The sequence below is a fragment of the Lytechinus variegatus genome, chromosome 8, assembly GCF_018143015.1.
Source record: "Lytechinus variegatus isolate NC3 chromosome 8, Lvar_3.0, whole genome shotgun sequence".
In the NCBI taxonomy this organism is placed as follows: Eukaryota; Metazoa; Echinodermata; class Echinoidea; order Temnopleuroida; family Toxopneustidae; genus Lytechinus; species Lytechinus variegatus.
The window spans coordinates 30,869,482-30,889,292 of NC_054747.1; the positions used below are offsets into that span (position 1 = coordinate 30,869,482).

Genomic DNA, 19,811 nt, shown 5'->3' on the forward strand with positions numbered 1-19,811 from the left:
GTGTCCAGACACATGGAAAACTTACAACAGACCTTAAACTTTCTTTATGTGTCAAAGAATTGATAAAACCTTCATAAAAATAAGACATATTACATGAATTATTCTATTTTAACTTTTTCAGTCTGTGCATTAAATACTATCCTGAATTAAAGGTCTGTGCATACAGACTAGTGAGGGATACGTCGCCAATGTGCAAATATACCGGAAGTAAATACGAATGTACTTAGAGCTCGACCGTATTCGATCTCACTGTGATCTATTTTTCTATTCACAAAAATGTCGTCTGTAAAAAGAAGGAGGAATTCCAGTAGAGAGGGTGCGGGTGTGAATGATATGTCGTATCTTGACATGATCCCGGATGTGGTGCTGATTGAAATTTTGTCTTATCTTCACGCAACTGAAGTCGCCGAAGTCACCGCTATCAGCAAACGCCTTCGTCAGCTGTCTCGCACCCCGACGGGTTCCCGGTAAGCTCAGTAGCGATTCCGTTGGATTGAAGAAGACCGGGACTCCGAGCTCCGTGGTCGTGCGTGCATGGCTAGCCTCTTGTGTCATAGACAGCTGGCAGCCGCTAGCCGTCTCTTTCGAGGAGTTTTTTAACATTTTCTTTTTTTTTTTAATTTCTCCTCGTACACAGACGGCTCGCTATCGTGCAGCCACCATTAGGGGACTTGCAATACAAAACTAAATCCCCCCGTCGGGGCTCTTCAATTTTTGTCTTTACTAAAGACTTTAGTCTAAACTTTTTAATCATGACTAAAAATTTTGAAAATTAACACAACCAAAATGCAAATTAATATTCCCTCTTGGCATTAATTGCCAAAAACCGGAGAAAAATCAAGTTAAAAGGAACAAAAACAGTGATACCTCGGAAAGACTTCCATATGTCCCCTCCACTAATTTCAAAAATAGTAAAACCCCCTTCTGTTTTTCTGTTTTTTCTTCTTTTTTTCGTCTTCCGGTGGGAACTTGGATTCGAACCTCTTGCTGCAGAAGAAGCATCTCCAGTCTGTCTCCTTACTTACTGAGCTAGCAGGAATTGTTGAAAGCCATGGGTTTCATAACAATTATCATGTGTGTGTGTGTGTGTATTTGAGTTTTCTCAGACGTGTATCAATCAGATATGATTATTTACGTCTGGGACCGACCTTTAACGTCACCATCCGAAAGACGTGACCAGGGCTCGAACCTCTGCATCAATTTGTAACTTCCCCGCAGCTTGGATTACAGGCGCACGCCACAACGCCCAGTTAAAAATTTAGGGGCATGTCTTGGACACTCTAGGCGACACCGCAATACTTACCCGTGTTAAGAAACTGAGACTCCACTCACGCGCATTTGGGCAGCCCTAGCTTAGAACTAAGCTTTCTTTCCGTAAAAAATCTTTATTCTTATGATTCAATAAATGTTAATGAATATATAATTACTCTTAAATCGGTACTCACCGGTTCTTTTCTTGAATTTTCTGCCAAATTCCCACGCTTCTGGCTTCAATTCTGTGATGGATTCTGTTGCCATAGACAGCTACACATGCAACTCTATTTATAAATGGAGCGCCCCTTACGAGAGTTGTTAATGCCGCGGAAAAATTGTTAGGCATTTTGGCCTGTGGTCAAGGCGTTCTTTTGTTCTATTTTTTTTATAGGTATGAGATCGAAATCACAGCGACTATTCACACTGTTCCATAATGATTCCGAAAGGAGGTGCAGCACCCCCCACCCACATGGGCGCAAATCCCAGGGGGACACTTCCCCCTAACCCAAAAATAGTAGGGGCACATTATCAAATGTCCCCCTACTATTTTTGTTCTTTTATATATGATGGAAAGAAATAGGCCTACATCATTTAAATCGAAGTAAAACATGTATTTTGGACGAGACGACCTTCTTTTGGGGGTGATAAACCTTCCTTTTTGTTTTTTTTTGTTAGTTTGTTTTTGTTTTTTTGCCTGTTTTCCAGCCCCTGGTCCCCTACCTTAGATTTCCACCCTTGCCTCCCACTACTCTTGATATTGTTTGCGAATCTGTTTTGTAAATTAAAGGGGAATTTCACCCTGATAAAAAGATGATGAAAATATGAGAAAAATCATTTCAAAATATCGATGAAGGTGTTACTTGACAAAAAATGGAGTTGATAGAATTTAGAATGCTTGATTTATTGTGACGTCTATAACGAGCAGTTGCTCTATCCTAAATATAAAATGCCCAAATTTCCCATTTTTAATGGTCCGTAACGACCCACTTTTTTCTTTTTGATAACAAGTATGAATTGATATAGGCCTACTAAAATGTACCATAAAAATCATTATCATGTATTTCTTGACATTTCATTTACTTTTTTACCATAATAATAGCTGCTTGCAAAGGCCTACGCCGTCACAAAAAAACCCGGGGGGCCGGGGGGGGGGCACTTACATTGACGAGTGGATACCATGCGCGACCAAAAAAAAAAGGAAAAAGGATGTCCTTTTCACGATAGGGCACGTTACCTACGTAACGTGATAAGGGTGTCAAAAACACAAAAATAACGAAAAAAGGGTATCTATTAATTCGCTAGGAAAACCGTCGTGTTTAGGGTACAATTTGCGGGGATGATAAAACAAAATCAAAATGTTTTATAAAGGATGTCCTTTTTGCTCCAACACTTCGTGTTTAGAGTCCGATTTGCGCGAGGTGTAGAAGGTGGGGTCGTACTAAACCAAATAAGGTAAAGCCGACGACCGAAGGACCCGTAACAATAAAACATTCCTGTACTTGTTTAGGGGTTCATTTCAGGGAATATTTGCCAAGAGTATCGTTTTGTTTCCAATACTTGTTAAGGGTAGGGTTTCACACGCCAATACTTGTTAAGGGGTGCATTTTCAGAATATGGAAATTACGTGTTTAGGGTGCTTTTCGAGACCCCATGGTCGCGCATGGTATCCACTCGTGAATGGAAGTGGCCCCCCCCCCCGGGCAAAAAAAAAATCTTACCTTTGAAAAAGATTGGTGGGGGATGGATTTTCCTCGAACGCATACCAATTTTTTTTCTGCTATTTTCATAATAAACTTTAAATGAATTCAACTTTGCACTACTTAATTTTTTCAAAGACAAAATAAAATTACATCTCGTCATCATCATCATCACCACTATCATTAGCATCACCATCATCATCACCACAACCGTCACCACAACCATCATCATCACCAAGATAATTTTCATCATCGTCATTGCCATCATCATCTTTTTTTTTTCTTTATTTTTTCCCCATCCCTTCTTCTTTTTTTTTTCTTCCAATATTCCTCCTTTTTTTTAGAGCGGCACACCGTCATGCTCCCTCACTGATTATCCGCCTCTATATGCTTGGTGTTGTATAAATTGGCGGATACCTGAATGAAATACTGAAGAGAAAATAAGGAAAGGGAAAAAGTAAGAAGAAAAAGAAGATGAGGAGAAGAAAAAAAGAAAGCCAAACAAATGAAACAAAACAATGTCAAAATTTCGTAATAAAGTCTTCTACATGTACGTCAGTTTAATAATGATGTTTTCATTGAAATGAGAACAAAAAAAGAATTGAAACCATAGGCGGCGGAAGCGGGGACGTTCCCCCCTAAATTTGTTGTTGACCTTTTTTTTTTGCTTGTCAATTTATTTTCCTACGTCCCCCCTAAAATGTTTGGGTTGAGAGCCTTTTTTTTTGCTTGTCAAAATTTTTTAGGTTGTCCCCTCCTAAAATTTGGGGCTTCCGCCGCCAATGATTGAAACAGGACTACATTATAATATAGTGTAAAGAAATAGAGGGAAGCTCCGAGACAATAAAAAGGTTGAAAAAGAAAAAAATGTGAAAACACAAAGCTCTCACAACATGAGCATAATAACAAATAATAACAAATAAGCGAGGACAAGTAGCTGAGGGACCCCCCCCCAACTCTCTCTCTCTAGTTATCTATCTATCCGACTCGATTATATAAGAGAAGAATTTACTAATCAAAATATTATGAGCAAAAAGCACGAGCTGATATTTTTTATGAATATTCAAAACTGATAGAGAGACGCAATCGAATTATTCGATTGCGACAAAATTGATGATCTGAGAATTTATTGTTTTTAGGAATTCATTAAAAGCATAAAGTTGATCAGCATTAAAATATGGCAGGCGCAACGCACGAGCTAAAGCTTTATAGGCATACACCGATAAAAAATTTTAAGTATTTTTGGTAATCATGAAAAAAATTGATATTTCATGAAAGAAAGCTCAAATCCCGAGAGGAATATTCTTATGAATTGACTTTAAAAAAACTGTGGTAAGCCCCATTTAATATTTGATTATAAGTCGAATAAAACAGTAAAAGCTGACAAACGTTCGCGTGATATTTGGCAACCTCCCCCCCCAAAAAAAAATAAATAAATAAATAAAAATAAAAAAAAGTTTTTAACTATAATAATGATCGAAGGTAATTTTGTCTCGCGTAGAACTGGACAAATGAAAAAAAGATTGTCACTAAAAAAATGAAGGTAATTTTGACCCACGTAAAATTTGGCGAGCCCCCCCCCAAAAAAAAAAAAGGAAAAAAGGTTTTAACAAGCAAAAAAAGGCTAAAAAGGAGAAAGAAGAGACAAGAATAATTATGAACGAAATATCCCCATTACAAATAATGCTGTGATCATCATAAGGGAGGGGTCGCATAACTAGTATGAACAACGTATTTAATTCCAAAATATTTACTACAAATCTCAATAGGGGGATCGGGCAGAAATGCTCACCCCCACCCCCACCCCCCCCCCCCCCCCATCCGCCACTGATTCCAATCAATAATGACATTTATCTGCAATACTGATACTTTGGAATCAAGATACTGAAGATTGATACGCTTTACATAAATTATGAACGTCTGACAAAAAGATAATCTACCGATCACCTGACCGATCAGCTGACCAGTTCGCGTATCACTTCGGAGTTGATCACTCGTCGCAGCTGTGTGGAACGCTCACCGAAAATCAACAAAAAGGGCCTGAAATGTAAGTTTAATGATAATATATTTTAATTTGAACTACTTAATACTTTTAATGTCTCCCCAACAAATGAAAGTCATATCACGTAACTCCAATTTGTATTAAGGCGTACATTTACCAAAGTCTTGGGTTGGAAATCAGAACAGCATTGTCTAACCCATATTTTTGGGTAATGTCGCCTATGAGGTCCATACATGTTAATGTTTGGACCTCATTGGTACTAGGAGTGGTCCTGGAGTCGAACCCGGGATCTCTCGCGACCGATATTACGACTAGTCTACTCTCCAAGAGTATTGGGTATTTATTTTTCTGACTAAATAAACCGATGCCATTGGGAATTACACACACTCAAATTTTTGACGGAATAAAGCCATATTTTGGTATTAGTAAATTAAGAGGCTTTTATAGGAGGAGATTATAATTTGTTTAACAAATTTTCGGCATTACTCCTATTTGTTTAAGATCAGTATGCTCGATCTGTAATGAAAATCATAAGATCAGTATGCTCGATCTGTATGAAAATCATGAATCATAAGTCAGAAAAAATTGGAACCAGCGGATTCGAACCTGCCATTTAGTGCTTTCCGGGCAGTGACTCAACCACCAGACTATTCTGGTTCACGGTTAAGCCACGATGAACTGGAATTCAAATACCCTCGATCCTCTTCTTTCTGACTCATTACTATTCAAATGCCGTCTGCCGTGGACAATAGATAGTAAATTAAGAGGCTTTTATAGGAGGAGATTATAATTTGTTTAACAAATTTTCGGCATTACTCCTATTTGTTTAAGATCAGTATGCTCGATCTGTAATGAAAATCATAAGATCAGTATGCTCGATCTGTATGAAAAATCTGTATCCGACTTTTCCTTCTTAAATCTCTTAGATATATGTTAGATAATTCTTGATAAACCTCCATATTTTTTTCAGTTTTAGTGGTGGGACATATGGAAGTCTTGCCCTTACCTCGGCTGTCGCGCAAATTCACTTCCCCGTTTTATCCGATCTTAACTAAGTCTAAGTACATAAACATATGGCCATTGAGTCCCCTGTACAGATCGTGCTAGAACTTTGGTCTCTGTATTTGGTGAGTGGAGCCAACGGAGATTAGCTGAATGAACAACTAACATATAACAGAAACCAAAGCTTTTGGTCTAATTGTGTCATAGACATAGTCCCGGGGGGGGGGGGGGGGGGGGGGGGGGGGGGGGGGGGGGGGGGGGGGGGGGGGGGGGGCACTGGACCGAAAAAGTGGTAGGGTGTGCTGCGGGCGAGACAAAAAACGGGGCCTTGGAGCGGCTGATTGTAAAAAGGAGGGTCCTCGGAACGGGCTTCGGAACTACAAATGTTTGTGAAAATGGGGGTTCTTGGAACGGATCGCTAGCGTACGTATAAGTGAGTATGCTGGAACGGGCATGTGTGCATGATTAGCCAGGAGGCTTCTAGAGAGTAAAAATCATTTACTAACGTAAGGTTACTCACGTACGAAACCAGGGCTTCTATTCTATACATGTGCGTGTAGGCAGCCAAAACCTGAAACTTTCGCCCCCGAGATTTCCACTTTCTCTCTAAAAGATCTAGCCCTAAATCATGTACATGGGATACAACTTCATATCCGACATTTCTATTTTAGACAAGAATTCATTAAAAAAATGACAAAAATATGAAAAGAAGGAAGAGACTTCCCCGATGTTTACGCTGCCATCTTGTTTTCTATTGTTCTTCACCCACGATACGGACGCTTGCGTCCTGGTGGGGAACAAGCCCTGTACTTCCTTAAAGATAAATTCCAGTTTTGGTAACGATCTCAAAATGACTTTTTACTGAATCTAATATAATGACCACCCAAGTGTCTGTTTGTATGAATAAAAAATATGTGTCAAAGGATTCTGGGAGAAATTGTGAAATTGCTGAGAAATCAGCAAAATAAGCACGGATTTAGTCACTTCCGTCGGGTCTTTATTCCAGCAATAATAATACACTGTCCCACGTGTGCCTATCTGTGTTGGTGATCTTCAGTGTGAACGTTTTTCAGAGTAGATTTCAAGATTTCATAAAGTTCAGTTTGTGTAACTGTACCAGATCTAGATCCTCGATGATATTCTGACAATTAAGCCTGGTTTTACAGACTTTCTCATGACATCAGTGTTTACTGCAACTACTGGCATTTCTCTTTAACCAGATAATTGTGTTTGATACATCAACATATATATACAAAATTTTATAATTCCATCATATTTCTTTAAGTTAGAGAAGTGTGAAAATCATTCAAAGACCAGATCCTTCTAACTAGGTTTACTTTAAAAATGAATACTCACTTTCTTACTGTCATGCTCTTGTATTTTTCAATTGATAATGCCGAAGTCATATATCAATATTCAATAAATACTTAATCATCATACAGAGTGAAGAATATAAGTACATTAATAACATAAATATAATATAGTATTACCCCTATCTGACGTCTGAGCTGGACATGTATTGCCCTACATGTAGTTTTCATGAATATTGATAATGAGTCAGGTACTGCATACTATATTTGTTTTTCTTGGTCTTTCTAGTACAATGTCATCCATTGCAACACAATTCCTAATTTATGAATAGATATGTCTCTATACAGTTTTTATGATATCAATATTCAAATGAATTCTTCCAACCACATCAACAAATCAAGAACTTCTGTTATTTCTTTATCTATGAATATTTAATATAATCTGCAGTACAAGGGCCCGTTGCAGAAAGAGTTGCAATCAATAGCAACTCTAAAGATCATGCGCAACTTGATTTTCAACCCATCAACAGCGCGCATTTTGGACTTGCGATTGATTTTTTTACTTGCGTTTAAACGCAACTCTTTCTGCAACGGACCCCTGTTGATACAATATAAACCCCTCAATTTTTTTTTGTAAATCTGTGTTTGGCAATAAATTTCTCCCAACTTCCAATTTTACGTAATGCATATTTGATATCATTGTTTTTTCAATGAAATTTGTTGGGGGACTCTTCTGATCATAAGCAGCATAGAATAAATACATTTAAACCAGCAAAACTAAAAATAATCATACATTTATGATTTTTGGTTGAAAACATAATTTGCATTGATTTTGTACACGAAATCACGCTTTTGAGCAATTTTTGGTCTGACATAATGTTACGTAATTTTGGAACCGCATACCCGGGTGACGCAAAACTGGTCTCATAAGTTGCGCAAGACTTGAAAGTAAAAATTCAGTGAGCGCGTTAAAAAAAATTCGCGCTGCGAAAATATTGCGTAAATCATTGGGGGGGGGCCTGTATAGGGTTAATGGTATTCCATTACAGTATGATGTCTATAAATTTTTGAAAAATATTTATTACAGCATATCACTTGACTTGCAGAAAATTAATTTTAACAGTCATAATCTATCTATAACATATTAAATTGTTGTCTGTTATCAAATTGAATTGATTGTGCTTCGAATTATTCCAGATTTTATTCCCAATGATAAGAGTGATCATGGTGATGATATTTTTTGTGTGTGTCAAAATCAAATATAATGCTGTGATATTTTAGATTAGGTGATGATGTTTAAGTATAAAGGATTGGAATGTCTGAAAACATTATTCATGATTTAAAGATGGATCCAGTGGTGCTTTAGGGATGTGGAATTGGTTGCTGTAAAAAGATTGTGATTAGTTTCTCAGTTACATATCTTATCCTGTCTATCTGAGATTAACTCGATTAAATAATGGATTTCTACTTTTTGCCAGTTCAGGGCCATGATTGATCAGGTGCAGCTAGCTGATGATGTGCTTCTAGTTTGTGTGTGGGTGTGTAAAATACACAACAATCAATGCCAGCAAACAATTCTTGGGGGGGGTACCAGCAAACATTTTTTTAGAATAATACTTTTGGTATATTGTGTATATGCATGCTGCAGATGTTTGTTTTCATGAGACTGAGCATGCGCAGTGCAGTCTCAAAAAGTGAAAGTCCCTAAATTTGATTGAAAATCCATAGTTGAATCCGTGGATTTAGTTGAGTCCACGGTTGAATCCATGGACTCAACAGTGGGTCTGGTAGAATCCGTGGATTTTTTAGTCCACTGTTGGTGAATCACAAACTGCAGAATCCGTGGATTTTCCAGAATCCACATTCTGCAAAATCCACGGATTCTAAAATCCGTGGATTTTGCAGAATCCACCTTTGTGGATTCGGGCCAATGTGTTTCAGCTATTGGTCTAGTCTTAGTTACCATGCTTACCCGTGCGGATCCATGACCCTAAATTTTTCTTTTTTTAGAAGGGGATGTCCAAGAAAAGAAAAAGATCAACACTACACTACAGAAAACAGTCCCAAATAGATCCCTGAGGTTTTTTGTCTCCCCAAAAACTTGAAAAGTGTATAAGTTAGTCATTGTCAGTCAAAAATAGAGGGTCGTTTGTCAAAAAAAACCTCGATGGTTGACAAGCAAAAAAAAGTAAAAAAACACCCCAAAAATAGTTAAAGGACAAGGTTATCGCTCCCAATTGGTTGCATTTTACGAGGTCATCCTTTTTTCCTAATTTTATGAAATATGATCTGTGCATTACGTGAGATTTAAAGGGGTGTCAAGCATTTATTAACCAGGCTGAATTTGTTCACAATCAACTTTTCGATTATCAATATGGTATTTTGTCTCCTTGGGGTTTGTTTTCTGAGATCCTCTACAGGATTAATTGCTCATGCGATATTTCATGGATTTTTATGTTATTAACATTTTTATTGTTATTAAAATGTTTAAAATTTTGATGATTATCTTCGTATCTTTTTAAAAATGTAAATAGTGAGCAATTCAGTCACCGGCAGCTACCGGCAGCACACAGTTTGAAATAAACCCGGGGGCCGTTTCATAAAGCTGTTCGTAAGTTAAGAGCGACTTTAAGAACGACTGGTGATCATTTCTTATGCGCTAAACCATCGCCAATGAATATACCATTTACCACAAGAAGGGATCACCAGTCGTTCTTAAAGTCGCTCTTAACTTACGAACAGCTTTATGAAACACCCACCATGAATCATAACAATTGTTTTATGCCTAATGTTCTGTCTTGCAGTCGCATCAATCTATCTAAGTGCCTTCACATTACGTTTGAGGGGTTGCAGGACTACCTAAGGCCCCTCACGCGAGTGATGACTGGAGCTCTGGACTTGAGCCAGAACCCCTGGATACCAGCAAAGTCCTTTGAAAGACTCGCCAATTTCATGGTCAATATCACATCGTTGGATATAACTGGCTGCTGCATTAGTGTACCGGTATGTACCATTTGGTGTATTTTTGTGAGACAGTGTGAGTTTCAATCAGTGGCGGATCCAGGGAGGGGGAAGAAGCACATCTGGCCTGTGACCCCCCCCCTTTCGAGAGTCATCAAAATTTTTAATGTTAAGATGCTGTTCTAACACGAGTGTGCCCCCTTCCCCTTTGAAAGACGGAGGGTATATTTTTAATGGGAATATGTTGTTCATGCCCATGTGAGGACTTTTTTTAGGGGGGGGGTCTTGTCAAATTTCCTTGGGATAATGTCCCCCCCTCCTTTGGGAATAGGAAAATCCTGGGTCTGCCACTGACCAATTTCAATTTATTTCAACCATAAATACAATAAAATATAACATGATGTAATACATCAAGAATCAAACAAATGTCGGCTAGTGGTTACATGAAAGTTTATTTCATCCCAGCAATAAACTGCAAAAATGTGTACACTTTTTTTAAATAGTAAAAATACCCTTTCATTTTCTTCAAATGAATTCTAGCAGTATGTGCTATGGCTTACATTGAGGTGCATGGCTTTGAAGTACAACATTTAAGACTGCATAATGACTTAATATTAAGAGTCTGGGTAACTCTGTAAAAGACTTGTTATGATTTCAAATGCACAATTTTTTATAAGTTGAAAGAAATGGGCCCTGTTAATCCTTATTGATGACTGTCAGTGAATGTCTAAAATTTGTATGCTGTATTTTTTTATGAAATGATTTTAAACCAACATCTGCACAAAGAACATCTAAAACATACATATATTGCTATTTTAATTAGCTTATAATTTTTGTTCACAAACCTGCAACAAATCAGTCAACAAAAAAACCAACATTTTAACCTTAAATAGACTACTCTATTTCAACGCCTAAAAAGACGAGGGGGTCTGATTCAGCCCCCCTTATATTTTTATGATCTCGGCCGTTGATTGCGCATTACCCAATACCCATCATATCATAATCTACAAAACTATAAGATTACATTCTGTAAAAAAAATCTCATTGCTAATTAATTATTCTAATATATGCATAAGATATACGTTTGCTCTTATTAAGTAAAAAAAATGCCCCTGAAATGCTAATTTTTGGTTCACAGACTCTTCCAATAGAAATCTGATCAAATTTACTTTAAAAAAATTCAACATGTCTTTATTTTATTATGTATTTCATTGTTTTCTGAATTTATTACATTTATGTATTCCAAGTATTTTAATTTTTTGTTTTGTTTTTTCAATGGAAATTGTCTGGGACTTTATTTTGACCATGAAATTAGATGATTTTAATCAGTAAAAGTAATAGTAATGATACATTCATGAATTTTGGCTAAAAACACTGTTTGTTTGTTTTTGTTTTGTTTGCTTGAAATTTATTTCTGCGTTTCACATGTTCAACATAATACAATCAATTGTTACATAGATTTTACATATATATACATTTTAGACACACGTATCATTTACAATCTCTTTCTGAATATAAAAAAGTATATGAAAAATATTATTTAACTAAATTTCAGAACGCAGGAGACCATCGTCATGAGCGACCTGCTTGATGTTGACGACGGCCTCACTATCAAAAACACTGTTTGAATTGGAGGGGGGGCAGATTCAGTACCCCCTCCCCCCGTCTTATGGTTAATACAGCAAGTTAAGATTGTATAGGGGGTGGTTGGTTCTCTTCATCAGTAATCTTACCTCATCTCTAGACAATATTTTGAACAAACATTTATTTTAGATATTGATGTTACTGGCTTTCCATAGATGCGGTTGATTTGATCAATCGCGACTCTTTGTAAGACGAAGCCATGATCTCAACATGGCAGTGACAATAAGCTAGTCAAAATCAAGTGTTATTGTGTGTTATAAGAAAGTTGAGTTGCAACTGAAGACAAATAAATGACAGACCTGTTTGTAATCACTTGCACTTGAATTTTGGTACTAACACTTGATTAATAAGTGAACATGACTTTCTTGCAAAGACAGAAAGGTCTCATCGTGGCTAGTCTGCAGGCACAGACCCTCATTGGAACTTTGATCAACAAGTGTGCCTCCACGCACAGACTAGCACATACAAAACTTGCTGTTGAGCCTTCAGTACACAAGGCATGAGTAGGCTGCACATTCAGACCCTTATTTCGAGTGAAGGGTTTGCCCAGCAGACTACATCGTGGCAGTGACGGTAAATTCTTTATCATCTATTTCAGTGTCTGAACAAGATCCTTTGCAAGGCAACCAACCTCCACACTCTAGCCTTAACTGATCGAGGCTTCCATTTCGTTACATCTTCCGAAGAGGGATCATCCAAGAAGGATTCCTTCACCAAGAAAAGCCTCCAAACACTCTCGAGAATCAGGCGTCTTACCATAGCCTTCTTGATGTGCAGTGAAGACCTATCCCTTGTAGTCCACTGCCCTAGGCTGGAAGCCCTAAAGATTGACCTGCATGTTCATGAAATGCCATTCAAACTCAGCGCCTGCTATTGTTCCCTTGAAAACCTGCCAGGTAAGTTTCTTCAAATGGGGGGGGGGAAGGTGGGGGTCCATGAAGCTGATTTTCTATTTTGTATTTTCTTATATCAAGATATTTGTTTACGTCATTTGAGGTATTAGCCTATTTGTCACTGTAAACTGATATATTTTTAAAATATTTTTTAATTCGTCTTGATTTCTGCTTGTTTTCTCTCTCCTCTTACTATTTCTCATCTTCTTTTTCTTCTTCTACCTCTTCTTTTTCTCCTCCTCCTTCTCTGCCATCTTCTTTATCTTCTTCCTAATGTCATCTGGTGTTATTTTGCAATTTCTAACTAAAACACAGTACAGTAGTTTTTTAGGGCTTCGTATATTTATCTTTTCTTCCTCTATTATCTTTCTCTTCATCATCCTTCTTCATCTTATTTTACTCCATCTTAGTGAATTATCATTTAAGTTTTGCAATTTCTCAATTAAACACTCCAAAATGTCTTAATGATTAGTTTTTTTTTTTTAATCTTGATTTTCTTTCTCTATCCTCGCCTTACTTTTCTCTTCATCTTCTACTTAATCTGAGTAAATTCTCATCTAGTGTTATATTGCCATTTCAGTGGAAAAAAACTCACACTACAGTACTGGGTTAAGGCTTCATGTTTATTCAGAAATATTTGTATTTTCTTCTTGTGATATCTTCCAATTTCTCAATATTCATATTTCTATCTTCATAGCGGAGCACTTTTGTAATCTGAGGAGGTTTACTCAAACGAATGTACACTCCGTCATGCACCCGAATGTAGCAAACCACATGGGCAGCATTATTACAGAGTCATTGGTGAGAAATACTATGATTATGTGTATAGTAGGGAGTCCTACAGCTACGCAACACTCATTGGGCATGCAATTTCAATGGCAAAATACGCACTGTGTGGAACTGTGACTGCAGTGTGACAAACGATTCCTATTCAAATTTTCTACTGAGGCTGCAATAAATCACTAGCTGCAGAGAAAACCAGCAATCATTTTGGATTTTGGAGTCATATTCACTTTTCTTTCATCTTTTCTAGAATAATATGAACATATTTTAGAAATTGAGGCACAGGAAATACTATTTCTTTGCGTGATAAATCGTGTGCATAGCTTTTTGACCTCCCTCTAACATCAGGCAGCGAAATCAAGAGGTGTTCTGAAAACACGGCAGGATTAATTATTGATTTTTGTGATATTTTCATCTTGGTTAAGGATCTTTAAAATGCTAACCACAAATTAGTGAAAGATAATTTGTTCAAATATTACAAGTGGCATTTGTAAACAATTTGCATAGCTTTAGGTCACCCCATGATACATACAATAATAATTATAATAATGAAAATGATAGTATTCAACATTAGAATAGTACTTGTTTGCTGCCGATGTGGTCTAGTGGTTATGACTCATCTTTCAATCAGAGGGACGTGGGTTTGAATCACAGCCATGGCAAGTTTTCCTTCAGCAAGAAATTTACCCTCATTGGGCTGCACTCAATCCAGGTGAGGTGAATGGTTACCCGACAGGAGTTAATCCTTAAATGTACCAAGTGCCTTTAACAGCTGGAGCTACAGCCGGGTCAGTTTATAGCGTGCCTATGAATAGCCAACTAGATAATTGGCGCCTCATTAATGCTGTCATTATTATTATCATTACTTTATAAAATTTTTCAAAGCATTGCATACTATTTAGATACTACCCAGACCCCACACTCAAAAATGCAGGAAAATTCTTCTTACCATGTACCCATTTTTCTACTATTGGTCAGAGAGTAGAGAATGTAGATTAACGCCTTGACAATGATCGTGAATGCATCAGTGGAATTTTAATCCCAGAGCTTGTGGTTGTGCAGTAGGATATGGGTCTTTTTAAGAATTCTTAGAAATATCTGTATAAGATAAGAAATACTCCGATTACATGTACATGTACTTTCTTAAAGGACAATATGACACTTGTGATCGAAATGTTAAAATTGTAGTAGATATATGATAATCGGTTCACCTTTCAAGATATGGTATAAAATTGAGGTTTTAATGTGTCCAAGACAATAAAAATTGACAGATTCCTAGAAATACTTATAACACAGTTATTGTTCTTAGTCTAATCCAACTCACTACATGTATGTTTCAGAGTGAGGCCGAATGTAAAAATGGCATCCCTGTTTCTTAATCTCATCTCCATTCTTGAAAAGCTGTAATTTTTTTGTGTTAGCATTAATCGGGGTTGGAAATAATTTTTTTTTTAGGGGCTATTTTTTGTTTCCACATTGGGGCAATTGCAGAATTGTGAGGCCTACATGTATTTCTTTCATTTGAAGGGCTAACTTTTTAGGGTTAAAGAAAATTATTGTGCAATAAAAACAAAATTATTCATCTGCCAGAGGTGAAATTTTGATTTTCTGAATAGTCTTGAATATTGTCGCGAACAGATCTTGGGGCGACTCTAGAAAGAATGGTCGCCCCAAAGCATGCATTTTGGGGGGATTTTAGGGGGTGATGTGGGCTGTCATGAGCGTTATATTACCCAACGCCCTCATGTATCAACTATGCTGTGACAATGCGTGACATTCATTGGGGGACAATACACTGCCATATTGTGCTTGTTACAGCTGTGAGTAAAAAAATTGTAATAATAATCCCTGCCATGAAATGCCTTTTTTTTCCATGGTCTTGCTCTCGTTGCAGCTACGTGGAACGAAATTCACAAAGCTCTTCCTCCCAACATATCTAACTGAGGATGAGGATATCGCTGAAATCAATAAAATGAACACTTCTTGGTCATCGAGCCTCAGTCATGCAGACCTCCCATTTGAGCTGAAGGGACCTTTGCCCTCCCTACGCTACCTACAAACAGACTACCTCCGTTATAAGAAAGTGGAAGATTTTAAACAGTTTCCAAACCTTCAGTATCTCTTTTTGTCACCGAAAGCTGATGGAAAGGTAATGGTCAGTTGCTGGGTATAATTTTCTGTCTTGCTCTCGCTTTTGCCTCTTTCTCCTCTTCCTCTTGCTCCTTTTCTTCCTCCTCCCCTCATCCTTCTTATTCCTCCACTCCCTCTTGCTCTTCCTCCTCATTCCTCCTTGCTCCATCCTTTCCTCCCCTTCCTCCTTGCTCCTCCTTCCTTTCCTCCTCCTTGCTCCTCCTTGCTTTCCTCCTTGCTCCTTCTTTTCTTCCTCCTTGCTCCTCATCCTTTGTCCTTGTACTTGCTCCTCCTCCCTTCCTCCTCCTTGCTCCTCATCCTTCCTTTCCTCCTTCCTCCTTGCTTCTCCTCATTGCTCCTCCTTCCTTTCCTCCTCCTTCCTTTCCTCCTTCCTCCTCGCTCCTCCTTGCTCCTCCTCCTTGCTCCTCCTCCTTGCTCCTCCTCATTGCTCCTCCTCATTGCTCCTCCTCCTTGCTCCTCCTCCTTGCTCCTCCTCATTGCTCCTCCTCATTGCTCCTCCTCATTGCTCCTCATTGCTCCTCCTCATTGCTCCTCCTCCTTGCTCCTCCTCCTTGCTCCTCCTCATTGCTCCTCCTCATTGCTCCTCCTCCTTGCTCCTCCTCCTTGCTCCTCCTCATTGCTCCTCCTCATTGCTCCTCATTGCTCCTCCTCATTGCTCCTCCTCCTTGCTCCTCCTCATTGCTCCTCCTCATTGCTCCTCCTTCCTTTCCTCCTCCTTCCTTTCCTCCTTCCTCCTCCTTGCTCCTCATCCTTTATCCTGCGTGCCCCTCCTCCCTCTCCTACTTGCTTCCCTCCTCCTCCTTCCCTTCCTCATCTTGCTCCTTTTCCTCCTCCCCTCTTCCTTCCTTCCTATTCCTTCACTCCCTCTTGCTCCTCATCAAACTATGAGGTGGTGTGGCATTAAAAAACAGTCATTATTGAAATATGAATGTTACTAATGATATTATTAATGATAATGTTAAGAAAAAAATGGTATATTTACCCAGGATAGACACTTCAGGTCTGAACTGTTCTCACAGGAGACCCTGCTATCATTAAATGTTGCACATTGTTTGTTATTACATGTATGAAATTTACATGGTTTTGGATGGTTTATTTTCAATTTGTCTAATGCTAATTCGTCCATTTACCATTTGATTTATCCTCAGTTCGTCCACTATCCACTTGGTTTAATTGCCATATCATCCACTCACCACTGTATCTAATAACCAATTCATCCAATAGCCATTTAGACTTTCACATGGAACTGATTATTTGCTGTGCACAAATAAAGTTTCTTTTACCTTTAGTTGTACAAATCATTGTTCTTATAACAGTTGGAGTTTAAATTAGATCTACTTCCAATCTTAGCTGATTCTTGCCCTCACCTCATTGGACTGTGTTTACCTGATACTCACATTCATCCCAAGGCTACTGATGAACCGGGTTGCTATGATACTTGGACGATTCAAAAGTAAGCTTAAACCCCCATTCCACAGAGAACAAGACTGCTGAAAGACCTTTGAAAGACCATGAATTTTGGTTGATCTTTCAGAGGTATCTCAATGAACCTACAATGGTCTTTGAGGTCTTACACGAGTACTGATCAATCTTTCAGTGGTTTTCGTGGTCTTGATAGGCTCCAAACCTTTTTGAAACGGTTCAAAGCAGTCTTTCAACGGTCGTACATGAAAACGGTCTTTCGATGGTCTTTCAGCGGTCTTTCAATGAACTTTCAAAGGTCATAATAGTCTTTCAATGATCTTTTGGCAATCTCTCAAGATTTTTGCGGAGATCACTGCATGACTCATGAGAGATCATTGAAAGATCATTGAAAGATCAATGAAAGACCAGGCAAAGTCTATGCATAGAACTCTGAAAGATCACTTGTTGCATAAAAGATCTCTGAAAGACCATTGGAAGATCTCTATAGGACTAGTCTAAGACCAGTAAGACAAGAAATATCCATCAGTCTTTCGGAGTTTTTTGAGGGGGTCTTTCTGAGCCATTCCACAGAGATTCAAAAGTAAGCTTATTGATTGATACTTGTACATTTATTATCTCCCAAAAAAGTCTGGGCTAGTTTGGCACATGACGAAACCGTGGGCTTATTTATTTAGTTTTCCCATCCCTCAGATAAATTTTTGTTCAAATGAAAGTTGTAAAAGTAAGCTTATTGATGCTTTTATTAACCCTATCTAGGCCGGGGGCTTTAGACCCCCCCCCCTCAACGATTCGTGCAATACTTTTGCCGCAAGAAAATTTTTTACCACGCCGCTCACTGACTTTATTTTCAAGTCTTGCGCAACTTTTGAGACCAATTGTGCATCACCCAGGTACATGGTTCTAAAATTATGCAACATTATGTAAGTGCATGTCAGACTAATAATTGCTCAAAAACGTGATTTTGTGTCAATGTAAATAAATTTTTCAACCAATAATCTTAAATGTATGATTATTTTTAGTTTTGCTGGTCTAATTGTATTTATTTTATGCTTTTTATGATCCCAGAAGATTCCCCAGCAAATTTAGTTGAAAAAACAATGAAAAACAAAGGTCAGAAAAAAAAGAAATACATAAGAAATTGCAAAAAAACAATATAATACACAAGAAAATGATTTGATATTAAGATTTTGATGATGTATATTCGTTAAGAACACCACAAAGGCCCGAATTCACAAAGGTGGTTTTGAAAACCCACAGTTGAGTCCATGGTTTATGCAGATTTTCTGTATAAATTACGCTTAATTTATCGTGTGTATGAAAAATGTCCAATGCTGATGCGCGCTTTTGTCACAGTGCGCCAAATTGACGGCTGTTGCCTTGGTTATCTACGCAATTTTATTCAGGAGTCCACTGTTCTTATTCATGAATCCACTCTTCAAACAGTGGACTCGTGAATAAAATAGCATAGATAACCATGGTAACAGGCGTCAATTTGGCGCACTGTGGCAAAAGCGTGCATCAGCATTGGACATTTTTATACACACGCCCGATACGCTGTAAAATGAGCGTAATTTATACAGGAAATCTGCATAAACCATGGACTCAACCGTCATTCAAAACCACCGTTGTGAATTCGGGCCAAAGAGTTTCGAAACCAAAAATTATGAGTTTTATTTAGGGAGTTAAAGGAAAAAGTATGATTTCGCACAATAATTACGCATAAAATAGGATAATCACTAAATAGCAATTCGCAATACAATTTTGTAGATTATGTCCCAGAAAACCCGTGTGCCAATTTGTGGCGGTCAACGGCAGAGGGAGGCCCCCGTCTCCAGCCATATGAAATCATACTTTTTCCTCTATTAAAGTTTAAACTCTCTAAATAATTTTAGAACCACGTACCCGGGTGACGCAAAATTGGTCTCAAAAGTTGTGCAAGACTTGAAAGTAAAAAGCCAGCAAGCGGCCCGGTCAAAATATTTTGCGTGGATACCCCCACCAAATGAAGCTTGAAGGGGGTATATAGGAATCAGTGTTCGGTCGGTAGGGAAATTGAGTTGCCATGGTAACAATATATTGCATGCCCAAATTAGTTAGAAATCTTGCGGTTTGTACTTCTTCATCAGTTTTTAACCAATTCATATAAAATTTGACTCACACATTGGTCTTTAGGTAAAGATGTGCTGGACATGTATTTCCATATGTTGAAAATTGTGTTGCCATGGTAACAACGTATTATATGTCAAAAAATTGGACAGAAATCTGGGTTGAACTACTTAATCTGTTTATAACCAATTCTCATGATATTTAGCTCACACATTGGTCTTTGGGTAATACTAGATAAGGCACATTTTTTCTGTGTATTGGAAACTGTTGCTATGGTAACAGCATGTGTATTAATCACTTTCAGTGATTGTTCTTTTTATGATTTCTCTCTATATTTATATATTTGCAGAGTTACAGCATCTATCGATATCTCCTTGTGCCTTCCAGGTACACAATCAGGCCAATCATTCAATGTAAGTAATTGTTGCCTACTCAAATGTATGAATTGCCACTTCGTAATAATAATAATGATAACATGATATGTTACCCAGGGTAGCCACTTCAGTTCCGAATACTGTTCTCCCAGTGGGCCATGTTTAACACGAGTGTGTTGTTATCACCCGGCTTTAGCACGGCTACCTTG

General features: G+C 38.0%; 1 protein-coding gene across 1 annotated transcript in view; it reads left to right on the forward strand.

The window, feature by feature from the left end:
* The first annotated feature begins 209 nt into the window (after window positions 1-209).
* The window catches only part of LOC121420329 (F-box/LRR-repeat protein 18-like), a 30,468-nt gene continuing 10,866 nt past the window's right edge, over window positions 210-19,811 (forward strand). Inside the window, 8 exon segments of the mRNA XM_041614916.1 lie at window positions 210-467; window positions 10,070-10,268; window positions 12,469-12,766; window positions 13,461-13,564; window positions 15,441-15,695; window positions 17,014-17,121; window positions 17,123-17,150; window positions 19,578-19,641. Coding sequence (XP_041470850.1) covers window positions 277-467; window positions 10,070-10,268; window positions 12,469-12,766; window positions 13,461-13,564; window positions 15,441-15,695; window positions 17,014-17,121; window positions 17,123-17,150; window positions 19,578-19,641 — 1,247 coding nt within the window. The 5' untranslated portion in view covers window positions 210-276.